Genomic DNA, 18,698 nt, shown 5'->3' with positions numbered 1-18,698 from the left:
TGGTACTATTTGGCTGGGACTTTCTTTAATTTGGAAAGTTTTAAATGATATGTTAGGTGATCTGTGGAGCAACGGGATTGAATTATCAGTGCGTTTCTCCCACCACAAGCAGAATCATATATTTTGATTGGGGGCTTTGACAGGAGCAGTTGGTCGTAACAAACTCAGGAAGCGCTTTTCACAAAAAAGGTAGTGGAAACTTTGGAATTTCCCCCTCCAAAAGACTGCTGTTGCTGGGTTAATTGAAATTTTCAAGATAGAGTTCCCTAGTTTTTTGTTGGATAAGTGTTTTAAGGGATATGGAACATAGGAACATACGAATTCGGAGCCACTGGCAGTATAGTTAATAAAATTTAGAAAAAAAGGAAAATAAATAATTGAATAAAATAATTAAGTAGTTAATTAAAACACTTTAAGGATGGCATGACAGGTGATGTGTCACAGCTGCAGCATGTGGGAGCTCTGGATGCCAGTGTATGCGGCCCGAGGAGCTTCGGCTCAGAATCATTGAGCTGGAGATCAAGCTGCAGACATTGCAACACATCATGGAGGGGGACGTTACCTGGACACTTTGTACTTGGAGGCTGAGTTGCCTGTGCCTTTTGTGCCTCCAGATGCAGCTCGCCTCATGGAGAAAAATTAATTTTGAGCTGCTGGCAGTGATCCACAGGTTGGTTTCAGGGTAAGGCGTGCGTTGGTGATCGGCAGGACTGTGGAGGCAGGACAGAACACCTGCTCCTCCTAGGTTCACAGAAAATTTAATCTTTTATAAAACCTAACCGTAACTTTTTGTTGCTGGTCCACTGCTTGCCCTGCTCATTAATAACTAATCTTGTAAAGGGGTCCTTAAACATGTGTTAGACCCTAGTAAACATATTTAAGCTGTCTAATGCTTGGGGCAGACGACTAGATTACTGAACCCCACAAATTTAGCAGTGGGACCAATCAAACTGACCACTAAATCGGCAAATGACCTTCTCACCCAAATTTCAGATGGTCACTCCTGAACTCATGAAGCTGTAAACTGAAAGTGCTACATTGAAAAATGTGTTCCCTTATTTTGGAATGGTTACATCCTTTTGCCTCCAGAAGTGAATGATGTTCTAGTTCATTTCAATTCAATAGAAACAGGAGTAGATGGTCGTTTCAGCCCCTCGAGCTTGTTCCACCATTCAGTTAGCTTTTGGCGGAGCTGTAGCTCAACTCCATTTACCTTTCTTTGTGCCACTTCAACAGAGTGCTGAGAGTTTGAGTTGAGGGAAATTAATCTCTTTCTAAACATCTGATTTTGTTTGTATTTAACATTTAACTGAAAGTTACTATTTAAATTCTAAATTTAATCGAGGGGCCTAAGCAGGGATATACAAGCTATCCACTGGGGAACAGCTGTAGTTAGTTAATTAAGGAAACTAACTTGAACTGTTTTTTTTCTGTACCTGGGGCTCAGGTAATTTCTTTAGTTTCAGATTATATAAATACAGGCATCTCAGGGTGACTTAGCACTGGGTGCGACTTGAGCAGAGGGCTGGGAGTTCAGTGAGTTCAGGGAGTTGGGTGAGAAGGGGAAGCAGGTGCTCCTTTGCTTTTTCTAACTTTTTCACCCTGTAGGATTTGGTTCTTAATCTACTACAGGGGAAAAAGCAAGCCATTTGGTGAGTATCTGGTAAGTGGTTAAGGTGTATTCTATTCCTAAGGTTACTTAGACTTTTTCTTGTACCCTGTGCCATAATTTGCTGCAAATGCAAATTGACAACAGCGTGGCAAGGGCAACGGGTCATCTGGGAACCTAGTGAAAGGGGAGAACAACAATATCTCTCATCAAGCATTGAGGTTTACAGGTCAAGAAAGAGGGAGAGGATGAATTAGTCTCATTTCCAGTAGAGAGAGAAATAAAGAGAAAGAAAGATTTATTTAAGAAAGAGAGAAAAAAATAAGAATGTTAAAAAAAAAATTTAAAAATTTTAAATCTTCAACAACAATTTACTACATGCAGGAATGAGACTGAATACTTTAAATTGTTCCCTTTCTGAGCCAAAAAGATTTATTATTAATACAATGCCAATTATCACACCATTAAAAGGATACTTAACACTTTTCAGTGCCAGATTTAAATTTCTGCAGTGAGTTTACTGCGCAATTAATGTGCAAATCCAGCAAGTTCTCAAGAATAACAGGGAGGCTCAGGGCAAGATGCTGTTTGTGTGAAGCAAGCGATGGAGTGGCATAAATCAATCAGCAAATTCTGGAGATTTGTATTTGTTAATCCCCTGAATTTGTTGGCCGATCTGCACTTTAATAATGGTGTACTGTTATTTTTCCAGCAAGATCCAGTCCATTGTCTTTTTTTGAATGTCTTGCCCATTTACAGCAGTAATTTGCTTTTTTAAAATTTCCAGTAGGTTTGTTGAAATCACCCCCTCTTGCCTTGCACCGTTATCCCTTCTGTCATTTACTCTCTCTTATCTTCCACCCTATCACAGACCTTCTCTTTTATTCTCCACCCACCTTGCCCTTTCCCTGCCTCTGTGCCTGCTTAAAACCTGTCACATCTTGAACTTTTTCCCATTCTGACAAAAGGTCATCCACTGAAAAGTTGGGCTGGATCTTATAAGCTCGCCGCTGATCTTGGCAGCGAGCTCCAAAACTGGCAGCCACAAAGAGCTGCTGCAATCTCAAGTGTGGCGGCTCATTTAAATAACTAGGGCAGCCCGCTACCCCCCCCAACAAAATCTCATGGAAGGGGCAGGGCTGTCCATCCCCAGCAATGAGGTCAGCAGCCAGCCCTGCTGGCATATTTTAATTTTTAAAAGAGATATCCCCCCCAAAATTAAATAAATATATTTCTTATGCCCCTTTCCCACCCCCCAATAACAATTACAATAACTATTTGCCCCTCCCCAAAAACACTTCCCTTTCCATCTGACCCCCAAACTGCACAAAGTTTAAGGTTCAACCCTTCCCACCATCCCCTACACCTATTACGTGTATTTGATCCTATTCCCCCATATCCACCCAAGGTATTTCTCTGGGGACATGGGTTCGAATCCCACCACAGCAGAAGGTGAAATTTGAATTTAATTAATAAATCTGGAATTAAAAGCTAGTCTAATGACAGCCATGAAACCACTCCCCATTGTTGTAAAAACCCATCTGGTTCACTAATGTCCTTTAGGGAAGGAAATCTGCTGTCCTTACCTGGTCTGGCCTACATGTGACTCCAGACCCACAGCAATGTGGTTAACTCTTACATGCCCTCTGAAATGGCTGAGCAAGCCACTCAGTTGTACCTAACCGCTACGAAGTCAATAAAAAGGCATGAAACCGGACGGACCACCCGGCATCGACCGAGGCACCGGAAACCACAACGGCAAACCCAGTCCTGTCGACCCTGCAAAGTCCTCTTTACTAACATCTGGGGGCTTGTGCCAAAGTTGGGAGAGCTGTCCCACAGACTAGTCAAGCAACAGCCTGACATAGTCATACTCACGGAATCATACCTTACAGACAACGTCCCAGACACTGCCATCACCATCCCCGGGTACGACAGAAATGTGGAGGTTGTTTAGGGAGCATTTGCTGCGACTGCTGGATAGGTTTGTCCCGATGAGGCAAGGAAGGGATGGTAGGGTGAAGGAACCTTGGATGACAAGAGATGTGGAACAGCTAGTCAAGAGGAAGAAGGAAGCTTACTTAAGGTTGAGGAAGCAAGCATCAGACAGGGCGGCACAGTGGCGCAGTGGTTAGCACCGCAGCCTCACAGCTCCAGGGACCTGGGTTCGATTCTGGGTACTGCCTGTGTGGAGTTTGCAAGTTCTCCCTGTGTCTGCGTGGGTTTCCTCCGGGTGCTCCGGTTTCCTCCCACATGCCAAAGACTTGCAGGTTGATAGGTTAATTGGCCATTATAAAAAAATTGCCCCTAGTATAGGTAGGTCGTAGGGAATTAGAGGGACAGGTGGGGATGTAGTAGGAATCTGGGATTAGTGTAGGATTAGTATAAATGGGTGGTTGATGGTCGGCACAGACTCGGTGGGCCGAAGGGCCTGTTTCAGTGCTGTATCTCTAAACTAAACTAGAGGGTTACAAGGTAGCCAGGAAGAAACTGAAGAATGGACTTAGGAGAGCTAGAAGGGGATATGAAAAAGTCTTGGCGGGTAGGATTAAGGAAAATCCCAAGGCGTTCTACACTTATGTGAGGAACAAGAGGATGGCCAGAGTGAGTGTAGGGCCGATCAGGGATAGTGGAGGGAACTTGTGTCTGGAGTCGGAGGAGGTAAGGGAGGTCCTAAATGAATACTTTGCTTCAGTATTCACTAGTGAGAGGGACCTAGTCGTTTGTGAGGACAGCGTGAAACAGGCTGATATGCTCGAACAGGTTGACGTTAAGAGGGAGGATATGCTGGAAATTTTGAAAGACATGAGGACAGGTAAGTCCCCGGGACCAGACGGGATATACCCAAGGATATTACGGGAAGCGAGGGAAGAGATTGCCGCGCCTTTGGCAATGATCTTTGCGTCCTCACTGTCCACTGGAGTAGTACCAGATGATTGGAGGATGGCAAATGTTATTCCCTTGTTCAAGAAAGGGAATAGGGATAACCCTGGGAATTATAGACCAGTCAGTCTTACGTCGGTAGTGGGCAAATTATTGGAGAGGATTCTGAGAGACAGGATTTATGATTATTTGGAAAAGCATAGTTTGATTAGAGATAGTCAGCATGGCTTTGTGAGGGGCAGGTCATGCCTCACAAGCCTTATTGAATTCTTTGAGGATTTGACAAAACACATTGATGAAGGAAGAGCAGACTTGGCTGGCCCAAAGAAGACAGGGTGGTAGTAGATGGAAAGTATTCAGCCTGGAGCTCGGTGACCAGTGGTGTTCCACAAGGATCTGTTCTGGGACCTCTGCTCTTTATGAGTTTTATAAATGACTTGGAGGAGGAAGTGGAAGGCTGGGTTAGCAAGTTTGCCGATGACACGAAGGTTGCTGGAGTTGTGGATAGTGTGGAAGGCTGTTGTCGGTTGCAACGGGACATTGACAGGATGCAGAGCTGGGCTGAGAAGTGGCAGATGGAGTTCAACCTGGAAAAGTGTGAAGTGATTAATTTTGGAAGGTCAAATTTGAATGCAGAATACAGGCTTAAAGACAGGATTCTTGGTCGTGTGGAGGAACAGAGGGATCTTGGGGTCCATGTCCATAGATCGCTCAAAGTTGCCACCCAAGTTGATAGGGTTGTTAAGAAAGCGTATGGTGTGTTGGCTTTCATTAACAGGGGGATTGAGTTTAAGAGCCGCGAGGTTATGCTGCAGCTCTATAAAGCCCTGGTTAGACCACACTTGGAATATTGTGTTCAGTTCTGGTCGCCTCATTATAGGAAGGATGTGGAAGCTTTAGAGAGGGTGCAGAGGAGATTTACCAGGATGCTGCCTGGACTGGAGGGCATGTCTTACGAAGACAGGTTGAGGGAGCTAGGACTTTTCTCATTGGAGCGAAGAAGGATGAGAGGTGACTTGATAGAGGGGTACAAGATGATGAGAGGCATAGATAGAGTGGATAGCCAGAGACTTTTTCCCAGGGTGGAAAGGGCTATCACCAGGGGGCATAATTTTAAGGTGATTGGAGGAAGGTTTCGGAGAGATGTCAGAGGTAGGTTCTTTACACAGAGAGTGGTGGGTGCGTGGAATGCACTGCCAGCGGTGGTAGTAGAAGCAGATACATTAGGGACATTTAAGCGACTCTTGGATAGGTACATGGATGATAGTAGTATGAAGGGTATGTAGGTAGTTTGATCTTAGAGTAGGTGAAAGGTTCGGCACAACATCGTGGGCTGAAGGGCCTGTACTGTGCTGTACTGTTCTATGTCCTGTCCCACTGGCAGGACAGACCTACCGGAGGTATACAGTAGGGAGGGAGTTGCCCTGGGAGTCCTCAACATCGACTCCAGACCCCATGAAGTCTCATGGCATCAGGTCAAACATGGGCAAGGTAACCTCCTACTGATTACCACCTACCGCCCTCCCTCAACTGATGACTCAGTACTCCTCCACGTTGAAGACCACTTGGAGGAAGCACTGAGGGTAGCAAGGGCACAAAATGTACTCTGTGTGGGGGACTTCAATGTCCATCACCAAGAGTGGCTCAGTAGCACCACTACTGACCGAGCTGGCCGAGTCCTAAAGGACATAGCTGCTAGACTGGGTCTACGGCAGGTGGTGGGGGAACCAACACGAGGGAAAAACATACTTGACCTCGTCCTCACCAATCTGCCTGCCGCAGATGCATCTGTCCATGACAGTATTGGTAGGAGTGACCACCGCACAGTCCTTGTGGAAACGAAGTCCCGCCTTCACATTGAGGATACCGTCCATCGTCTTGTGTGGCACAATCACTGTGCTAAATGGGATAGATTTTGAACAGATCTAGCAATGCAAAACTGGGCATCCATGAGGTGCTGTGGGCCATCAGCAGCAGCAGAATTGTTCTCATCCACAATCTGTAACCACATGGCCCGGCATATCCCCCACTCTACCATTACCATCAAGCCAGGAGACCAACCCTGGTTCAATGAAGAGTGCAGGAGGGCATGCCAGGAGCAGCACCAGGCATACCGCAAAATGAGGTGTCAACCTGGTGAAGCTACAACCCAGGACTACTTGCATGCCACACTGCGTAAGCAGCATGCGATAGACAGAGCTAAGCGATCCTATAACCAACGGATCAGATCTAAGCTCTGCAGTCCTGCCACATCCAGCCGTGAATGGTGGTGGACAATTAAACAACTAACTAGAGGAGGTGGCTCCACAAATATCCCCATCCTCAATGATGGGGAAGCCCAGCACATCAGTGTGAAAGATAAGGCTGAAGCATTTGCAACATACTACAGCCAGAAGTGCCAAGTTGATGATCCGTCTGAGCCTCCTCCTGAAGTCCCCAACGTCACAGATGCCAGACTTCAGCCAATTCGATTCACTCCGCATGATATCAAGAAATGACTGAAGGCACTGGATACTGCAAAAGCTATGGGCCCTGACAATATTCTGGCAATAGTACTGAAGACCTGTGCTCCAGAACTTGCCGCGCCCCTGGCCAAGCTGTTCCAGTACAGCTACAACACTGGTATCTACCCTGCAAGGTGGAAAATTGCCCACGTATGTCCTGTACACAAAAAGCAGGACAAGTCCAACCCGGCCAATTACCACCCCATCAGCCTACTCTCAATCATCAGTAAAGCGTCATCAACAGTGCCTTCAAGCAGCACTTGCTTAGCAATAACCTGCTCAGTGACGCTCAGTTTGGGTTCTGCCAGGGCCACTCAGCTCCTGACCTCATTACAGCCTTGGTTTAAACATGGACAAAAGAGCTGAACTCAAGAGGTGAGGTGAGAGCGACTGCCCTTGACATCAAGGTAGCATTTGACCGAGTATGGCATCAAGGAGCCCTAGCAAAACTGAGGTCAATGGGAATCAGGGGGAAAACCCTCTGCTGGCTGGAGTCATACCTAGAACAAAGGAAGATGATTGTGGTTGCTGGAAGTCAATCATCTGAGCTCCAGGACATCACTGCAGGAGTACCTCAGGGTAGTGTCCTAGGTCCAACCATCTTCAGCTGCTTCATCAATGACCTTCCTTCAATCATAAGGTCAGAAGTGGGGATGTTCGCTGATGATTGCACAATGTGCAGCACCATTCGTGACTCCTCAGATACTGAAGCAGTCCGTATAAAAATGCAGCAAGACCTGGACAATATCCATGCTTTGGCTGATAAGTGGCAAGTAACATTCGCGCCACACAAGTGCCAGGCAATGACCATCTCCAACAAGAGAGAATCTAACCATCTCCCCATGACATTCAATGGCATTACCATCGCTGAATCCACCACCATCAACATCCTAGGGGCTACCATTGACCAGAAACTGAAATGGAGTAGCCATATAAATACCGTGGCTACAAGAGCAGGACAGAGGCTAGGAATCCTGAGGTGAGTAACTCACCTCCTGACTCCCCAAAGCCTATCCACCATCTACAAGGCACAAGTCAGGAGTGGGATGGAATACTCTCCACTTGCCTGGATGGGTGCAGCTCCAACAACACTCAAGAAGCTCGACTCCATCCAGGACAAAGCAGCCCGCTTGATTGGCACACCATCTACAAACATTCACTCCCTCCACCACCGACGCACAGTGGCAGCAGTGTGTACCATCTACTAGATGCACTGCAGCAATGCACCAAGGCTCCTTCGACAGCACCTTCCAAACCCGCGACCTCTAACAACTAGAAGGACAAGGGCAGCAAATACATGGGAACACCACCACCTGCAAGTTCCCCTCCAAGTCACACACCATCCTGACTTGGAACTATATCGCCGTTCCTTCACTGTCTCTGGGTCAAAATCCTGGAACTCCCTTCCTAACAGCACTGTGGGTATACCTACCCCAAATGGACTGCAGTGGTTCAAGAAGGCAGCTCACCACCACCACCTTCTCAAGGGCAATTAGGGATGGGCAATAAATGCTGGCATAGCCAGTGACGCCCACATCCCATGAATGAATAAAAAAAAATCTGACCTCCTCCCCCCTCCCCACCAGTGTTGTATCGTGTTTTCCCGGACAGGGATCTGAAGGCGCAGGAGTGCCAACTGCCGTGCCAAAGATCGTCGCGGGCCCTCAAGATTGTCGGTCATCGTATCCAAATTTATTAATTCTTTTGATTTGCATATTTAAATTGTGGTCCCATCGCCCAGCAGCGGGGGAACTACCACGGAGCCTCACTGCCGTTGGGAGGATCGGGTCGGGCTCTGCCGGAGTCGAGGTCAGTGTCGGACCTCATCCGGAACCCCCGCCACCCACCACCCCCCCACAGATCACAACGTCGAGGGTTTGGTAAAATCCGGCCGGTTAACGGTTTCTCTTTGCACACATGCTGGCAGACCTGCTGAGTAACTCCAGCATTTTCTATTTACTACAAGCCATACTCATCCCAAAGAAGTGATGTTAAAAAGTTGCTCAACTGGCTTTCAAGAATTAAATATAATAAATAATTATGTGGAAACCATGAGGGGAAAAAAAGATTAAAATCACTCACTGGAGGGCACTGAGCCAGTTTGTCTGCTGCAACCATCTGGACGTTCAGGTGTTTAGCCTGAGATTTTCCTCGGGATTTTATTAATCTCTGCAAAACCTACATGCAAGGTAAAATTGGAAGATTAAGAAGTTAGTATGTAGAAAATAATTAAGCAACATTCACAAGGACCTGTCTAAACAAATATAAAGAACCATCCATTAAAATAGAATGGCAAATATAAAACAGTTTAAAACCACACCATTAGAGTGAATTGGGGATAATTACTCTCGCCCGGTATAAATCAGGTGAAGTGCCTTTTGCATATATCCAACTTTACCTGGGCTGAAACTAGCCACTTTTTCTGATTCAGCTAATTTCCTGCTTTTGGTCCAAGCCAGAAATTAGTGTCTGCTCCAAGTTGAGGGAAAGAAGTTGTGCACTGCTGGGGTCCTTAAAAAGCATGTGGCAACATAAATTCCTTCAGTGCAGCCCTGCTGCACCTTAGAAGGACAGAAAGAATTTATCCAAGGCCCAGGATGTTGGTGGCTACCCCTTTACAGATCCTCCTCCCTGAAAGGTCAGCCCTGCATCCACAAACCTCAGTTTCTGTTGGCAGTTGATGGAACCCTGAGAAATTATGTCACTTCTGTGTAATTAACATACATTTTACATTTCAGGGGAGTGCTTCTTATCCACACTGAAATTTACCTGTTTGGAGTCTAGAGGTACTGGAGTACCCTGGTATGACAGTGTGCAGGATAATATTGAGTATCATTTTCTACCAAATGTCAGGATCTCAACCTTAGCATTTAAAATGTTAACTGTCACCCTTGAAATAGTATTTCAAAAACCCTAACTCCATGCCCAGCTGATAGGCCTTGTAGAATCATGTAGGTTGATCTTAGTAGCACCAAGGGGAAAAAAATCAACAGGTACTTGGAGGGGTTTGAGTTAATGAGGGTGCGCCAACATGGATTTCTCAAAGACAGATTGTGTTTGACTAATCTAATTGAATTTTTTAATGAGTTAACAGAGAGGATTGATGAAGGGAAAGTAGAGGATGTTGTTTATGTGGGTTTTAAGAAAGCTTTCGACAAAGTACCACACTGGTTAACAAAATTGAAGATCATGGAATAGGAGGGTTAGTGTCAGCTTGGATTTTAAAAAATGGCTCAAGGACAGAAAACAGCAAGTTATGGTAAATGGTTGTTTTCAGACTGGAGGATGGTAGACAATGGTGTTTCCCAAGGTTTAGTGATAGGACCACTGGTTTTTTGGTATATATAAATGACTTGGATTTGGAATGCAGAATAAAATTTCAAAATTTGCCAATGATACAAAACTTGGAAGTGTGGCAGACAGTGAGGATGATACCAATCCACTGCAACAGGACATGGATACGCTAGCAGAATGGGCAGACAAGTCTCCGATGGAATTTAATACAGAAAAGTGTGACATGGTGCATTTTGGCAGAAAGGATAGGGATAGACCATGTAGACCAAATATTACAGTTCTAAAGGGTGTATTAGGACAATGGGACCTTGGGGTTCATGTGCATTGATCTTTGAAGGTGGCAGGACATAAAGAGAGGAGTTAACAAAGCATATGGGCTCTTGGGCTTCATAAATAGAGGTATTGAGTACAAAAGCAGGGAATAAAAGCAAAAAACTGCAGATGCTGGAAATCTGAAATAAAAACAAGAAATGCTGGAAATACTCAGCAGGTCTGGCAGCATCTGTGGAGAGAGAAGCAGAGTTGACATTTCAGGTCACTGACCCTTCTTCAGAACTCAGAACAAAAGCAGGGAAGTTATGCTGAACCTTTATAAAGCTTTGGTTAGGCTCCAACTACAGTATTGCATCCATTTCAATGAAGAGTGCAGGAGGGCAAAAACAGGAAGGCAGATTATCTGAACGGCTATAAACTGAGAGAGGGGAATATGCAACGAGACCTGGGTGTTCTCGTACAAAAGTCGCTGAAGGTAAGCATGCAGGTGCAACAGGCGGTAAAAAAGGCAAATAGTATGTTGGCCTTCATAGCAAGAGGATTAGAGTACAGGAGCAGGGATGTCTTGCTGCAATTATACAGGGCCTTGGTGAGGCTACACCTGGAATATTGTGTGCAGTTTTGGTCTCCTTATCAGAGGAAGGATGTTCTTGCTATAGAGGGATTGCAGCGAAGGTTTACCAGACTGATTCCTGGTATGGCGGGACAGGCGTATGAGGAGAAATTGAGTCGGTTAAGATTATATTCGCTGGACTTTAGAAGAGTGAGGGGGGATTTCATAGAAACCTATAAAATTCTAACAGGATTTGACAGGGTAGATGCAGGAAGGATGTTCCCGATGGTGGGGGAGTCCAGAACCAGGGATCATAGTCTAAGGATATGGGGTAAACTTTTCATGACTGAGATGAGGAGAAATTACTTCACCCAGAGAGTGGTGAACCTGTGGAATTTGCTATCACAGGAAGCAGTTGAGGCCAAAATATTGTATGTTTTCAAGAAGGAGTTAGATATAGCTCTTGGGGCGAAGGGATCAAAGGGTATGGGGAGAAAGCGGGAACAGCTTACTGAGTTGGATGATCAGCCATGATCATAATGAATGGCAGAACAGCCTCGAAGGGCCGAATGGCCTACTCCTGCTCCTATTATCTATGTTTCTATGTTAAGAGCAGCACCAGGCATACCTAAAAATGAGGTGTCAGCCTGGTGAAGTTACAACTCAGGACTACCTGCATGCCAAACAGCAGAAGCAGCCCGCAACCAACGGATCAGATCCAAGTTCTGTAGTCCTGCCACATCCAGTTGTGAATGGTGGTGGACAATTAAACAACTGACCGGAGGAGGTGGCTCTACAAATAACCCCATCTTGGGGATAGAGTTGAGGAATGGGACTGACTGGATTCATCTATAGAGAGCCGGCATGGACTTGATAGCCTCCTTCTGTGCTGTAATGACTATGAAAAGGAAAAGCTGAAAAAAAAACAAAGTTGAAACCAAACAGCATATGCCAATTTACCTTTGGAGATGAAATCTTCACGTAGACTATAACAGGAGCCAAAGAGGTTTTACCCAACTGAGCCGGATGGTTGATTGTATCGGCATCAAGGACTACTAACTGCAGTGTTCTTGCTAGTTCAAAAATCCGCTCTATTTCACACTGGACTTCAGCTGCAAGTCAAGAAGCAAGAACACGTCAATGAGTGCAGGATAAATTTCTTCTTTGGTTACACTGCTTTTGAAGTTTTTTTTGAAGGCTCTAGATTCATTTAGAATCATTACAAATAACATCACTACTAAAATTACGACAATATAGACTACTGCAGTTTCAGAACTTCTCTATGTTCCTCGTAGGTTTATAGCCAGACTTTTCAGTGTAAACCTGGACAGTAATTTGTCCCTTTGACATGTACTACTTTGGATGTTTGCTTCTGTCCAAGCTGTGGTCTCAGAATTAAAATAGCATTTTATTCTAAAGATATAAAAGGTACTCCCAGATAACTCTGTGCATAAATGTACAGTATTGTACTGAGCCATTTAGACCAAGAGGTTCTGAGTGGCTCAGCGGCCTCTTCATTGTCAATCTGTCATCATCCACTGCCTGGACTCAGAAGAAGAATGGCTATTTGAGCAACAACTTGCATTTCCTTGTACTTTTAACATAGTAAACTGTCCTAAAGTGCTTCTCAGGAGCATGAACAGACCTAATTTGACATTGATCCAAATAAAGAGATATCAGGGCAGGTGACCAAAGCTTTCTTTTTTATTCATTCATGGGATGTGGGTATCACTGGCTAAGACAGCATTTATTGCCCATCCCCAATTGCCCTTGAGAAGGTGGTGGTGAACTGCCTTCTTGAACCACTGCAGTCTATGCGGGGTAGGTACACCCACAATGCTGTTAAGAAGGGAGTTCCAGGCATTTTGACCCAGTGACCGTGAAAGAATAGCGATAAGAGTTCCAAGTCAGGATGATATGTGGCTTGAAGAGGAACTTGCAGGTGGTGGTGTTCCCATGCCTCTGCTGCCCTTTTCCTTCTAGGTTGCAGAGGTCGCGGTTTGGAAGGTGCTGTCTAAGGAGCCTGGGTGCGTTGCTGCAGTGCATCTTGTAGATGGTACACACTTCTGCCACTGTGCATCGGTGGTGGAGGGAGTGAATGTTTGTAGATGGGGTGCCAATCAAGGGGGCTGCTTTGTCCTGGATGGCATCAAGCTTCCCGAGCGTTGTCGGAGCTGCACCTATCCAGGCAAGTGAAGAGTATTCCATCACACTCCTGACTTGTGCCTTGCAGATGGTGGACAGGATTTGGGGAGTCAGGTGGTGAGTTACTCACTGCAGGATTCCTAGGCTCTGACCCGCTCTTGCAGCCATGGTATTTATATGGCTCCTCCAGTTCAGTTTCTGGTCAATGGTAACCCCCAGGATGTTGACAGTGGAGGATTCAGCAATCATAATGCCATTGAATGTCAAGGGGAGATGGTTAGATTCTCTCTTGTGTGGCGGGAATGTTACTTGCCACTCATCAGCCCAAGCCTGGATATTATCCAGGTCTTGCTGCATTTCTGCATGGACTGGTTCAGTATCTGAGGACCGGCGAATGGTGCTGAACATTGTGCAATCATCAGCGATCTGACCTTATGATTGAAGGAAGGTCATTGATGAAGCAGCTGAAGATGGTTGGGCCTAGGACACTACCCTGAGGAACTCCTGCAGTGATGTCCTGGAGCTCAGATGAATGACCTCCAGTCGCCACAACCATCTTCCTTTGTGCAAGGTATGACTCCAACCAGCAGAGAATTTTCCACGATTCCCAATAACTCCAGGTTTGCTCGGGCTCCTTGATGTCATACTTGGTCAAATGCTGCCTTGACGTCAAAGGCAGTCACTCTTTTGTCCAAGTTTGATACAAGGCTGTAATGAGGTCAGGGGTTGAGTAGCCCTGGCGGAACCCAAACTGAGCGTCACTCAGCAGGTTATTGCTATGCAAGTGCCGCTTGATAGCACTGTCAATGACACCTTCCATCACTTTACTGATGATCAAGAGTAGACAGATAGGGTGGTAATTGGCCGGGTTGGATTTGTCCTGCTTTTTGTGTACAGGACATACCTGGGCAATTTTCCACATTGCCAGGTGGATGCCAGTGTTGTAGCTGTACTGGAATAGCTTGGCTAGGGGCGCGGTCAGTTCTGAAGCATAGGTCTTCAGTACTATTGCTGGAATGTTGTCAGGGCCCATAACCTTTGCAGTATCCAGTGCCTTCAGTCGTTTCTTGATATCATGTGGAGTGATTCGAATTGGCTGAAGACTGGCATCTGTGATGCTGGGGACTTCAGGAGGGGACCGAGTTGGATCATCCACTCGGAACTTCTGGCTGAAGATTGTTGAAAATGCTTCAGCCTTATCTTTTGCACTGATGTTCTGGGCTCCCTCATCATTGAGGATGGAGCCACCTCCTCCAGTTAGTTAGAACCATAGGAAAATTACAGCACTGAAGGTGGCCATTCAGCCCGTCATGTCCGTGCCAGTCGGAAAAACTAGCCACCCAATCTAATCCTACCTTCCAGCACCTGGTCCATAACCTTGCTGGTTACAGTACTTCAGGTGCATGTCCAGGTACCTTTTAAAAGAATTGAGGTTTCTGCCTCCACCACCATTCCTGGCAGTAAATTCCAGATACCCACCACCCTCCGGGTGAAAAAGCTTTTCCTCATGTCCCCTCTGATTCTGCTACCAATCACCTTAAATCTGTGCCCTCTGGTAATTGGCTTCTCCGCTAGGGGAAACAGGTCCTTCCTTTCTACTCTATCTAGGTCCCTCATAATTTTGTACACGTCTATTAAGTCACCCCTCAGCCTCCTCTGTCCTAAGGAAAACAACCCTAGCCGATCCAATCCTTCCTCATAGTTGCAACTTCTGAGCCCTGGTAACATTCTTGTAAATCTCCTCTGTACTCTCTCCAGAGCAATTATGTCCTTCCTATAATGTGGTAACCAGAACTGTACGCAATACTCCAACTGTGGCCTATCCAGCGTTTTATACAGTTTCAGCATTATATCCTTGCTTTTGAATTCTATACCTCGGCCAATAAAGGAAAGCATTCCATATGCCTTCTTCACCACTTTATCTATCTGTCCTGACACCTTCAGGGACCTGTGGACATGCACTCCAAGCTCTCTCACTTCTTCTGCCCCTCTCAATATCCTCCCATTTATTGTGTATTCCCTCCCCAAATGCATTACCTCACACTTATCTGGATTGAATTCCATTTGCCACTTTTTCACCCATTCATCAAACCGTTCATATCTTTCTGGAGTTTATGGCTATCTTCTCCATTATCAACTACACGGCCAATTTTTGTGTCATCAGCAAATTTGCCAATCATGCCTTCCACATTTACATCCAAATCATGAATATATACCACAAACAGCAAGGGACCCAACACTGAGCTCTGTGGAACACCACTGGAAACAGCTCTCCATTCACAAAAACATTTGTCGACTACTACCCTTTGCTTCCTGTCCCTGGGCCAATTCTGGATCCAACCTGCCACATTCCCCTGTATCCCATGGGCTTTCATTTTTTTGACCAGTCTGCCATGCAGGACCTTGTCAAATGCCTTACTAAAGTCCATGTAGACCACATCCCCTGCACTAGCCTCATCAATCCTTCCTGTTACTTCCTCAAAAAACTCAATCAAGTTAGTAAGACATGACCTTCCCTTAACAAATCCATGCTGACTATCCCTGATTAATCCATGCCTTTCCAAGTGGCAGTTTATCCTATCCCTCAGAATGGATTCTAACAATTTACCCACCATCGAGGTCAGATTAACCGGCCTATAATTATTTGGCCTATCCCTCGCACCCTTTTTAAACAATGGTACAACGTTCGCAGACCTCCAATCGTCTAGTACCTCTCTTGTATCTAGTGAAGTTTTGAAGATGATCCTCAGTGCATCAACTATTTCCTCCCTGGCTTCCTTTAACAACCTGGGATTCAATCTATCTGGCAATTTATCCACTTTCAAGGATGTCAGACCTTCTAGTATTTCCTCCCTCATTATGCTTATCGTATCTAATATTTCACACTCCTCCTCTTTAACTACAATGTCTACTTCAACCCTCTCATTTGTGATGACAGAGACAAAAAACTCATTAAGAACCCTGCCCACATCTTCTGCATCCACGCACAAGTACCCTTTCCTTAGTTACCCTCTTGCTCTTAATGTACTGATGAAACATCTTTGGGTTTTCCTTGATTTTACCTGCCAATAATTTTTCATGTCCTCTCTTTACTTTTCTAATTTTTTTTTACTTCACCCCTGCACTTTCTATACTCCTCTAAGCCTTCTAAAGTATTAAGATTTTGCGTTCGTCATAAGCTTTCTTTTTCAGCTTTAACTGACCCTGTAAGCTTCTAGATAACCAGGGGACTCTAGATTTGGCAGTACCACCCTTTATCTTTGTGGGGACATGCCTACACTGTGCCTGTAGTATCTCGCTTTTGAATGCCTCCCACTGGTTCGCCACTGATTTTCCTTCAAGTAGCTGTATCTAGTCCACATTCGCCAGCTCACTTATCAGTTTCTTAAAATTTGTCTTCCCCAATTTAGAACTTTTTCTCCTGTCTTATCTTTGCCCTTTTTCATGATTACTGTACTATGGTCACTATCTCCAAAATGGTCACCCACTGCTACTTCCTCCACTCGCCCAGCTTCATTACTGAAGACTAAATCTATAATTGCACCCCTCTCGTTGAGGCTTGTTACGTGCTGGCTAAAAAAGTTCTCTTGAACACAGCTCAAGAATTTTGTCCCCTCTGTGCCCTTCACACTGTTTGTATCTCAATTGATATTGGGGTAGTTGAAATCCCCAACTATTATTGTCCGAAAGTTTTTGCACTCAGAAATCTGCCTACATATTTGTTCTTCTATCTCCCTCTCACTATTTTGGGGTGTACAGTACACTCCCAGTAATGTGGCTGCCCCCTTTTTACTGTTGAGCTCAACCCATATGGCTTCATGTGTTTAATTGTCCACCACCATTCACGACTGGATGTGACAGGACTGCAAAGCCGTTGGTTGTGGGATCGTTTAGCTCTATCTATTGGCATGCAAGTAGTCCTGAGCTGTAGCTTCATCAGATTGACACCTCATTTTTAAGTGTGCCTGGTGCTTTTCCTGGCACTCTTCATTGAACCAGGGTTGATTCCCCCAGCTTGATGGTAATGGGAGAGTGGGGGATATGCCGGGCCATGAGGTTACAGATTGTGGTCGAGTACAATTCTGCTGCTGCTGATGGCCCACAGCACCTCATGGATGCCCAGTTTTGAATTGGTGGATCTGTTTGAAATCTATCCCATTTAGCACTGTGGTAGTCCCACACAACACAATGAAGGGTATCCTCAATGTGAAGACGGGATTTTGTCTCCACAAGGACTGTGTGGTGAGCATTCCTATCAATACAGTCATGGACAAATGCATCTGTGGCAGGCAGACTGGTGAGGGCGATGTCAAATATGTTTTTCCCTCTTGTTGCCCCTCACCACCTGCTGCATACCCAGTCTAGCAGCTATGTCCTTTATGCCAGCTCAATCAGCAGTGGTGCTACCGAGCCACTCTTGGTGATGGACACTGAAGTCCCCCATCCAGAGTATATTTTGTGCCCTTGCCACCCTCAGTGCTTCCTCCAAGTGGTGTTCAACATGGAGGAATACTGATTCATCAGCTGGGGGGGTGGGGGGGCACAGTCGGTGGTAATCAGCAGCAGGTTTCCTTGCCCATGTTTGACCTGATGCCATGAGATTTCATTGGGTCTGAAGTTGATGTTGAGGACAGTATACCACAGTACCACCTACCACCTCAGCTGGGTTTGTTCTACCGGTGGGACAGGACATAACCAGGGATGGTGATGGTGGTGTCTGGGACATGGTCTGTAAGGTATGATTCGATGAGTATGACTATGTCAGGCTGTTGCTTAACTAGTCTGGGGCAGCTGTCCCAACTTTGGCACATCCCCCAGATGTTAGTAAGGAGGACTTTGCAGGGTCGACAGGGCTGGGGTGCCGTTGTCGTTTCCGGTGTCTAGGTCGATGCCAGGTGGTCCGTCCGTTTTCATTCCTTACTGACTTTGTAGCAGGCAGATACAATCGAGTGGCTTGCTAGTCCATTTCAGAGGGCATTTAAGAGTCGACCACATTGTTGTGGGTCTGGAGTCACATGTAGGCCAGACCAGGTAAGGACAGCAGATTTCCTTCCCTAAAGGACATTAGTGAACCAGATGTGTTTTTACAACAATCGACAATGGTTGCATGGCCATCATTAGACTAGCTTTTAATTCCAGATTTATTAATTGAATTCAAATTCCACCTTCTGCTGTGGTGGGATTCAAACCCATGTCCCCATTGCAATACTCTGGGTCTCTGGGTTACGAGTCCTGCCTCCCCTGTCAAAGGGGTAGATTTTAAGGAGCATCTTAAAGGAGAAGAGTGAGGTGGAGAGGTTTAGGTCGGGGATTCCAGAGCTTGGGGCCAAGGCAGCTGAAGGAACAGCTGCCAATAGGTAAGTAATTACAATCAGGGATGCGCAAGAGACCAGAACTAGAAGAGCACAGAGATTTTGGAGAGTTGTAAGGCTGGAAG

The 18,698-nt window shown here is 45.7% G+C and overlaps 1 protein-coding gene across 1 annotated transcript in view; it reads right to left on the bottom strand.

Moving 5' to 3' along the window:
- Positions 1-18,698, bottom strand: part of LOC137348174 (voltage-dependent L-type calcium channel subunit beta-2-like) — a 126,596-nt gene that overhangs the window by 6,670 nt on the left and 101,228 nt on the right. The window contains exons 9-10 of the mRNA XM_068013485.1: positions 12,077-12,228; positions 9,079-9,174 (exon numbers count right to left, since the gene is read on the bottom strand). Of these exons, the coding sequence (XP_067869586.1) occupies positions 9,079-9,174; positions 12,077-12,228 (248 nt within the window). The remainder of the gene's footprint in view (positions 1-9,078; positions 9,175-12,076; positions 12,229-18,698) is intronic.

The sequence above is a fragment of the Heterodontus francisci genome, chromosome 2 (genome assembly GCF_036365525.1).
Source record: "Heterodontus francisci isolate sHetFra1 chromosome 2, sHetFra1.hap1, whole genome shotgun sequence".
Classification (NCBI taxonomy): Eukaryota; Metazoa; Chordata; class Chondrichthyes; order Heterodontiformes; family Heterodontidae; genus Heterodontus; species Heterodontus francisci.
The sequence above is the reverse complement of the archived record's forward strand: the minus strand, read 5'-3'. Positions and strand labels throughout refer to the sequence as shown.